General features: G+C 37.0%; 1 protein-coding gene across 2 annotated transcripts; it reads right to left on the reverse strand.

The window, feature by feature from the left end:
* Window positions 1-618: 618 nt before the first annotated feature.
* LOC135782869 (uncharacterized) lies at window positions 619-5,257 on the reverse strand. 2 transcript variants are annotated; one of them, XM_065293362.1, is made up of 5 exons: window positions 5,091-5,257; window positions 4,608-4,916; window positions 4,411-4,522; window positions 2,555-2,588; window positions 619-2,448 (listed from the first exon to the last, which is right to left on the reverse strand). In XM_065293362.1, exons 1-5 carry the CDS (start codon window positions 5,122-5,124, stop codon window positions 2,332-2,334), a joined length of 606 nt encoding a protein of 201 aa, XP_065149434.1. In that variant the 5' UTR covers window positions 5,125-5,257; the 3' UTR covers window positions 619-2,331. The 2 variants fall into 2 exon arrangements, with proteins under 2 accessions (XP_065149434.1, XP_065149433.1); XM_065293361.1 differs by having other exon boundaries at window positions 5,061-5,257.
* Window positions 5,258-10,455: the final 5,198 nt, after the last annotated feature.

A 10,455-nucleotide genomic window follows, 5' to 3' on the forward strand; every position in this document is an offset into this window, starting at 1 on the left:
ACTTGTTTCAGATTGTGGTTGTAGCTGCTGTTGTTTGTCGTTTCTACAATCACAAATGGAGACATGGTTTTATGCTTTAGTATCCTTATCTTACCGATCTGTTACGTTTTGCTCACTTTGCGGTGGTAAAGTTGATCAATCAACTTGGTCATCTGCTTTTTCTGGGTCAGATTCAGGCTCGTTTTGATAAGGTAGTAAAGACAATATTATTTCCTGCTTTTGGAGCTCCATCTTTCAAACATGGTAAGGAGTGTCACATTTCCGTTTACAAAATTGAGGTATTCGGCCAGTCACAACGCACTAGATAGCTGGCCAATCCGATCACGCCATGTTTTCTCAGAACGATGAGCTTTGTACAAATCCACGTGTTACAGAAGAGTAAAGAGTGCCTAAATTTAACATTTATGACAAAAATAGGTAAGGTCTACCTAAAATTTCTCATAACTAATTGAAAAATTGAGTAACATTAACTCTATTGGTAGTAAGCAACAGATCTACTAAATTATTATTAATAATGATTAGCTATTAGTAAAAAAATTATATTACTTATTCAGAGATGGTTGAATAAAAAATAGTCAAACCCAGGATTGCATTAATTGCTTTATTTATTGACCAAATAACATTTTGTAAACATTTAAAACGAATTCATGTAAGTACAAAATAACCCCAATATATTTCAGGTGAAATACAACATATCATAGTGTTACATAAAGCTTCTTGAACATATTTCATTAAAAAATAAACCAAATCTTCATGAGATGTCAAGAAGCAAGATTCCTAAATACTGTCTCTGTACGTAATCATTAGAAAATAAAGGGAGACATTAAAATGATAAAAACTTGATCTCATTTACCTCAGTAGACTGGCATGCTATATGGATACAAACAAACAGTTTAACTTTCAATTTCAATAAAAAAAATACAACTTCATATTACATATAACTTACAGTAGGCTACATGTGCATAAAACATTGAAAACTAACAATAACATTCTTACATTAAATTTAAATTGATTAACCATATACAAGCAACATTACATATAACATATAAACCCCCAAATATTTTTTTAACGGACTAAAATCGCCCATGGAAAGTCAAACGTTGGTAATAAATCCGTAAATGATTATAATAATAATAATATGGCGTTATAAATTGATCCCTTTTAAAACAAAACAGATAAATGCAAGAAAACGTTAAGAGTAATTATCATACCACATCAACAACTTCACCGTTTTTGTCTGATCGATTCCAGTGGCAGCTGGTGCTTAAAAAATTTGGGGGGACCCAAGCAAACTCAAATCAAATTTTTACCGTAGTAATGCAGCCATTTATCAGGTGACAATGTATCTTCTGACACTTCTGACAAAATAACCATAACCACATTTAATACGGCTAAGTGTTTTGGTGCATGTTAAACCTCAAGATGGCCAGCAAACACTAAACCCGAGATGTTTTTACATCTTTTCACAACCTTGTATTTTGGTAGCAATTAACGCATTGCATTTATATTTTGGGTTGCATGTGCTTGCCCTTAGTGACAGTTAACCCGACCATGAGTAGAAAACAACCCAGTATTATGTTAATGTAAAGTAATATTTAATGTGAATGATGTTTTCACACATTTCCTTTGATCTCCATTACATGAGGCTTTTACTAGCATACAGTAGGTGTTTAAAGCGTCATGAAACACTAACCAACACTTTTTTTAGATGTTAACAAAGTTAGTTTTGTTGCACATCACAGAAGACAATGTTAGTATCTGTTAATTTTAATATTAGGAGAAAACTAGTTAATTTTTAGCTTTATTGTGATATTTTTGCCTTCCGGGTTTAAACTCCCTATTATGTTAAAGTCACGGGCTGTGATTATGAATACCCAGGGATATCTCTTTACTCCTGGTTAAGTACGAACAGTGTGAAACAGTTAAGCCAGGATTCTGTTAACCTGGAGTTTAGAATAATCCAGGGTTAACTATTTCAAGTGTGAAAACCCTATGGTGTTTATTGTTCTGTTTTATGGTTCGCAAGTGCGTGTCTAAAACTGGAGTGGAACGCAGCCCACTTGTCAGACACTGCATTAAGACACTCTGTAATAAAGGAGTCCATCTAACAGGTTAATAAGAGCAAGACTAATGTACAAGAAAAGTGACTATTTATTGCCTGTTGTGAAATATTCAAGTGTTTACAGAATCTTATAAAGGTTAAATAAAGATAAACTCATTTATATATATATATATATATATATTTAAAACAAAACATGTCAGACGGTTTGGCCTCTGTACTCACCGTGTATGCATTAATTTCCAATTACTTTACATTTAATCAAAGCTTGACTACAACATATTTTGGTAATTTTCATATATGCCATTATCACACTGATCATCATCTTCAACCACTGCCATACAGTGAGAGGTTTTCTTGGTTGACTGTTTTCTGACTGGTGCCTGTGACTAATATAAGATAATAAATCAAACCATAAATTGGTAAAACTTTTCTATGGATTTTTTTTTTATTATAAAATCATTTTAAAGCTGTGCAAAAATTTAAAAAACTTACCCTGTCACCTTCATCTCTGTTGTTTGTCCTTCTCCTGTCAATACAACACACACACACATGTTTTGTTTAAAGATAAATAAAAACAAAACTAATAAAAGTGAGATGCTCAGTTTTGCACCTGTCTACTCATCACATTCATTTCATGTCTTATACATTAGCACAGCAAACAAATGTGATAAACATATACTAGCACACCAGGCCCGGATTGGCCATAGGCTGGACTGGGAAGATTCCCGGTGGGCCGGTCAGTTTTTTTTTTTGGCCACAAGGGCCGATGTTATCATGCTACCGGGTTGAAGGTTGCTCACTGCAGCCCCATTTGCTTATGTGCGGGTGAGAGATGTCCCCGCCGTTTAAGCCCAAGTTGATTGTATCCCGAGTCCCGAGCACTTAATGGAAGAAATCTTGCATTATTAAGGTTTATTAACATCTATAACGTATGGAAAATGCAGGACGTGCTGCTTTCTTCTGCTTTTCAAAGCGCTCACCTGTGAACATGAGCTTTGTCTCAGACGCATCTATATTTGAGTGCGCTTGCCGCGCGTCTTAAAATAAACTTGAGTGCGTCTTGATACGAACGGCCTCTATGACTATTCATAGACAATGAATCGTCTATGAATAATCATTATTCATCATTTATTGCAAGAGCAACAAAAATCTATTGATGCAAAACTCATCTGGAGTGCGTTTCCCAAAAGCATCGTTAGCAACTTACTTGGTTGGCAATGGGAAATTGCATTGCAACCAACAAAATTGTTAACTAAGTTAGCTTAGCCTACATTATTTGGCAATAGACATGATCTAAGTACTTAAAAATTAAGATAGGCCTACAGATTTTTTTACATTTGTTTCCAATGCATACTTTATAATTCTTGCTTGTGTATTGTATATCAGGGGTTTCCAAACTTTATCAACCCAACAGGTAATTTTAAGACCCACTTTTTTTTAGAAATAGAAATACATGTATAGGGGAAAACACATTTGTTCCCTTTCAGTAGTTTTTAAATAAGTTTACTTGAATAATATTTAAATGTCTTATGGCAGGGCTGCACGATTATGGCAAAATCATAATTGTTTATCCTACTGTATTTGGACTAAATTGTAAATGATATATTTGAAAAATACAACAAATTTGCAAGGCTGCAAGGAACAGTGCACTACTGCAGACTTATACTACTGAGGATTTGTATATAAAAATATACAAATAATATATAAATTGAAGTTTAATGATATGAAACTCATATGACATAAACTACCGGTCAAACGTTTTGAAACACTCACTCGTTCTTTATATTACAAACTAAAGCATTACACAAATGTAACTGTGTGAATTATGTTATGACTAAAACCATCCAAAGGTGCATTCACACTTTGCCTAGAAATTGCAAAACTATACTCGTGTCATTTTATCAAGAAGCTTTTTGAAGTTGCACTTTAGGATGAATTATAAAAATATTAAGCAGTTCACATTTAATCTGGGCTATTATTGGCTGCTTTTCTATAATGTTAAGTCCAAGTCATCTATTTAAATATATATATAGCGTCGTGCTGTATTGGGTGAACATTATTTTCTAATAATTCAACAGCTGGTCATCAATTATTCCTTACTCACTGTGTCTCAAGCACAGGAATATTTTGTGTGCACTGCTTTCAGTATAGTTTGTCATTTTTGTAAAGAATCAGTTGTTAGCCTAAGCGTGAAAATAAAACTACAGTATGTGATTTATGGCTAGAAAGTTCAAGAAGTCCTGGATTGTGATATAGTTACTGTTAAATCATAACAAAAAAAAACTAGAATCAGTAAACATCACTAAAGAGCACTCTCATCTGTGTCTCATGTATTGATCATGTCTCACCTGTGAATACAGACGATCAGAGCAATGATCAGACCGATGATCAGACAGCCTCCAGCACATGAGCCGATAATGTAAAGCAGTGGTGGTTCAAATAACTGTAAGGATGTGCTTTCTGTGAGACAAAAGTGAAACAAACCTATATTATTATCAGTAAGCCAACCTACAAAATGATAAAAATACAGAAATGATGTAATAACCTGTTACTGTTAATATCCATTTTATTGGTGTTGAAGAACTGTAACAGGAATAGTTTGCAGCATCAGATGTTTGTATTTTATTTATTTTTAGCTCCGTTGGAATTGCTGGATCAATATACATCCTGTTTGAGTTGAAGTTTGTCATACTTCTATTACTGAATGAGTCGTAACTAAAAATATTGATGCTATTCATTTTCCATGTGATATCATCTCTTTGTAGAGTTGTATTGCAGGAAAGTGTGACTGTGTCCCCCACCAACACTGTTTTGTAGATGTGATGCTGAATTTTTTGCATGCTGGATTGGGACACTGATTAAAAGACACGAAACCACAGTCACGTTTTCAATTACTGCACAATGCACTACAGTAGGTGAAAAACTACTGTGTCACCAACACAATATTTAGATAACTAAACAATGCAATAAACTGTATTATGTTGGCAATAAAATGTACCTGCATATAAAGTAAGGAAGACACACAGACATGGGTGAAGAATCATGCTTTCAAATATCTCCATTAAGATAATTCCAGTATAATGATGTCGAAATGAACCCGTTACTCTCCTGTGAGCAACTTAAAGCTCTTCTGCTGAGAATCTGAAGGCAGGGGAAGTGGTTTAAATGTCAATGAGACGCCGCTGTGATGTTCAGTATGAAGCAAAAATGACTGAGGGGGCAGGTGAAAGTTTTGATGGGGCTTAAATTTAAACCGGAAACACAAAGATGAATTGCATTTGGAAGATTTATGAACACAATATATTCACAAGTATACTGCACAGGTAACAAAAAATACTAAAATTTTATAATTAAAAAAAAATCATCATAATATCTTACCTTTTTTTTAGAAGAGTTTTTGATTTGGCATCAAATTTCTTCATTAACCCCTTCAGACCTGATTTTTCAGTGTGCCTTATTTTTTGATTGGTTTATCAGCATTTTTATTGGCTTGAACCACAAAACATGTGATGGAAATAGTAAACACTTCATCTGATGTTTAAAGTGAATGAAATTTTATTAGTTTTGTTTTTATCTTTGTCTGATATAAAGGTCATTTTTTAAACCCTAGTTAGTGTGTAATGTTGCTATAATAACATAAATAATACCTGTAAAATGATAAAGATAAAAGTTCACTGCCAGGCAATATATTTTCTTCAATAGAATTCCTTTTCAAAGCCTACAGCGAACGGCCGGTTTGGACTACAGGCTACAGCCCTCTATTTCCTGCTTTAATGAAGTCAGTAAAATGTTTTTTTTTTTACTAACCTCAGCCCACATGAATACGTCAGTCGCCAGCTTTGGCTCAAATGGCTCTGCTAAGCTAAGCTGCTATCGCATCACAACACACTAAACAAACTACACAATCAGAACTCATTACGTATTTCTGAAGGAGAGTCTTCATAGAACAAGGAAGACATCCGACTGTTATTAGGACAGTGAAAACAGCGCTATACAGATAAGTATATTGTGTGAAAAATACCCCGTTTTTTTACATGTGAAACATGAATACATGTTATATTGCCCACTTTAACACAGTCAAAGCTTCAAAAACACAGAAATAACGGGAGCTTTAAAATCAGCGATATTACTTGTACCTTTTTACTGTACATAACAAATGACAGCCTATAAACCGGAAGTCGAGTCGGAAAGGGGCTACGGGTGGTACCAAGCATCTGTGGGTATGTAATTATCAGATTTGATTTGAGCTTTTGATGCATAAAAATAAACTTGTGCGACTACACTGCATGTGACACGTCGACAAGAATTGTGATGTATTTCAGTGTGTTCCAATGAAACACTGTGTGCAGGGTGAAAATTATTCATAATTTTTTGTTTTCAACACTTGAATCCTTTAAAAACAATTAATTACTGATAAGTGAATTAATAAGTATAAATATATTCGTAGATTAAAGGCTCTTGTGCTGGAATGAGCTTCTTAAGGATTTACAATTAAACAGAAATTTTATTACGACTGCCACTAGGTGGCGAACTCCGACTGTTGTGTCTGAATGTACTGTAGTGTACAATGGAAAGCCAGTTTGGCCTATATACAGTATCTTTAAAATATTTTTAAAAGAAAACATAGTGCAATTTGAATCATTAGGAGAAGATTGGCTATATGTTGTGAAGTAGAGATGTCACACTACGTAGAACTAACACAGGGTATACCTTTCGCGTCATTTTTTGACGAACTGGGGACTTCAATACTATTACGTCCGTTGCATTCTCTTCTCCTATTTTCTTACCATTTTCGCGTCGGTTTAGGGTTAGATTACGCAAAATTAAACAGTGTACGCGAAATTAAACAGTGTACGCGAAATTAAACAGTTGTCACCTGGCGTTGGGGTTAGAAACAGTTGTCACCTGGCGTTGGGGTTAGAGTTAGGTTTGGGTAGGGATGTCATTATGTAAATCTAACCCTAAACCGACACGAAATTGGTAAGAAAATAGGAGAAGAGAATGCAACGGACGTAATAGTATTGAAGTCCCCAGTTCGTCAAAAAATGACGCGAAAGGTATACCCTCCGCATCACATATTGACGAATGGTCAAGTGTCGTCAAATATTGACGACATGGGGTGAGACTGGGTTGGTAGAACAGGTAAGAGGATGTAGACGCAAGTTATCAAAAACATATATTTATTTTCAAATAACACTAAACGAATAAAACAAACAGGCAGGCAGTTAGACAAGAACCTATATGAAAACACTAGAGACTCAATGACAATGCTAACACATCAGATCAGACAACAGACAGGCATATATATACAGACTAAAACAGGTGTTGATGATGATAGTAATTAATAACATGTCCAGGTGACAACAATCAAAGTAACAAAACACACACAAAAGCAGATCACGGTGATTAACCGTGACATAACCTCCCCCCTAAGGAGTGGCTACCAGACACTCCACCTCAGGGAAAACTCAAGTCTAGGTGGGTGGATCTGGGGGAGGGACGGAGGGTCAAGAAACCAGGGCGGAGCTGGTAGATTGGGTGGCCAGGACGGATCCGACAGAACAGGGCCGGCCATCTTGATCCAGGCAGAGCCTTCCTCCGACAATTCGACCGACTCAGAAGATTCGACCGTCTCGGGAACCGACTCAGAAGATTCGACCGTCTTGGGAGCCGACTCAGAAGATTCGACCGTCTCGGGAACCGACTCAGAAGATTCGACCGTCTCGGGAACCGACTCAGAAGATTCGACCGTGTCGGGAACCAACTCAGAAGATTCGACCGTCTTGGGAGCCGACTCAGAAGATTCGACCATCTCGGGAACAGGCTCGTGAATGGCAGCGACCACCCCAGGGAATAAATCGAGCATGGTGGCGGCCAACTTGAGAACTGAAGCGAGCATGGTGGCGGTCATCCCAGGAACTGAACTAGGAATAGTAGTGGCCATCCTGTGTCAAGCAGGAAGTTCAGAGCTTTCCCTCTCAGTGAGGTTGTATTGGAACGAAGCTCTAAAACTTGCAGAGCCCGATGCTCCCTACTCTCCCTCAGAAAAATTTTAGGAGGAGATCCACTCCTCGACTCCATGCCCAGCGTTGTGTAACTCGCTGCATCCAGTGGTGTTAGCATTCAAACTAGCACTGGAGGAATGGCGTCACTGGCTTGAGGGGTCGGGGGTACCTTTCATTGTGTGGACGAACCATAAGAATCTCGAATACATTAGAATTGCCAAAAGACTTAACTCCAGGCCAGAGCATGTGAGCGGTGTGGAGCGGTGTGACGCTCCGCTAAATATTCCGCTCTACTGTTCAAGCGCTCCACTCAGTCGCTCACCGCCCAAGCAAGCGCTCCGTTAACTTTCCGCTCACGCTCGCAAATAAACCAATTCCCGCTCAGATCCCGCTCCGACATAAAAAAAATATTTAGTAAGCCTAATTGTTTTCTGTACTGACGTTCTTGGATAATTGCATTTAATTAAAGTATTAGCTGATAAATAGCAGTTATGTACAGTTGTGTGTTGGCTATTAGACCTAGTTTAACTGATACGGATACAATTCAAATTAACAATTTGTTTCCATGACATCCACATGTTTTACTAATTCACAATTTTAAGTTATAATAAATGTAATAAGTAATTACGAAATATTATAACAATTCGTTCCCCTTACGAGAAAAAGATTAACAAACTATAATATTATATAAATATATTATTTGAAAAAAACTAAAATAAATTGAAGAACAATTTCTTAACAAGAAGGTTTTTAAGTGCGAATTTACATTGCATCGGTAAAAACAGAACACAGTGTCTTAAAGAAATTAAAATTAGACAGTATTTATGAACCTGTAAATGTACAAAACGAATGCAATACAGAATATTTATTTATGGCATTTTCAATAGTATATTAGTAGATAAATTAACATGTATCTATGAAAACGAATAAATCATTATTTTGGCTAAATTAATCTCGATAGATCATTTTAGTCAGACTAAACATTTCATCATTTCAGTACAAGAACAAGCTTAAATGCTATCTATAACAACTTACATTTTATCCCAAATGTTACATGGTTGAAAATATGTAGAAATATAGCCTATACGAGAACAAATTACAGAACAAAAATGTTTAGGTCACGCGGACCGAACGAAAAGCCGTTAATTAAGCGGACTCTCTGTAAAATAGAGGATGTGCTGAATCAGTCGAGTCGGCAGATTATCATCAATGTTTATAATGTTCCACGCAGATACTGTTGATGAAAAAATTTAATATCTAAATGTCCAGGTAAGTCAAGTGTTCAGTCAGTTAATACTAAATGCACCGGCGTTTTTGGCTACAGCTTCCTCATCCACGGAGTGGCCGCTGTACATACACAAAGAACTATAAATGTTTTTATTTTAAGTGGTTTTAAGCAATCAGTTATAAATATATTTGTATTTGTGTTGATCAGTTAGATTAAAGTTATTTTAATCTTTAAAACTGCATCTAGATGCAGACGACGCTACAGTTATTCTGTCATCTTAGTTTCATTTCTTTCATTTATATATAAGGCTGACAACTTCATTAAAACAATATTTGAACTCCATAACTTATTGCTAGCCATTTTTACAGATTCTCGAACTAGCAAATTACCAAAGGGCATTCTGGGATGAGCGAGCGGTGCTGAGCGTATTGAGCAAACAGAGCGTAATTTTCGGAAATGCGCTCTGCGCTCTGATGGAAATATTACCGCACCGCTCAACGCTCCGCTCCCGCTCCGCACCGCTCACATGCTCTGCTCCAGGCAGGCTCGGTGGGCTCTTTTTTCCGGCCGTTTCGATTTTACACTCTCTTACCGTCCGGGATCCAAAAATACCAAACCTGATGCTTTATCCCTTCTTTTTGAGTGTTCCGATCATACTGCTACTCCCGAGCGCATTTTGCCAGAGACCATCATTATCTCCACGCTCAGATGGGAGGTCGAATCGAAGGTTTTGACAGCCTTAGAAGGGTAAACACCCCCGGCTTGCTGCCCACCAAACCGTTTATTTGTGCCGGACGTCCTTCAGTGGGGTCATTGCTCCAGTCTGTCTTGTCATCCAGGGGTAGTAGAACTAGATTTCTAGTCAAGCAACGATTTTGGTGGCCAGGTATGGCTCGCGAGACCCACGTTTTCATCTTGGCTTGCTCGGTTTGCGCCACTGGTAAGACTTCCAATCAACCTCCAGATGGGTTACTTTTACCGCTGCCAGTCCCTTCGAGACCCTGGTCCCATATTTCGCTAGATTTTATTACCGTCCTCCCACCATCCCATGGTAATACGGTGATTTTAACCGTAGTGGACCGATTCTCGAAGGCGACCCACTTTATTTCCTTGCCCAAATTACCGTCAGCCAAGGAAACAGCGGTAACTGTCATCGACCA

This window comes from Paramisgurnus dabryanus, chromosome 15 (assembly GCF_030506205.2).
Source record: "Paramisgurnus dabryanus chromosome 15, PD_genome_1.1, whole genome shotgun sequence".
In the NCBI taxonomy this organism is placed as follows: domain Eukaryota; kingdom Metazoa; phylum Chordata; class Actinopteri; order Cypriniformes; family Cobitidae; genus Paramisgurnus; species Paramisgurnus dabryanus.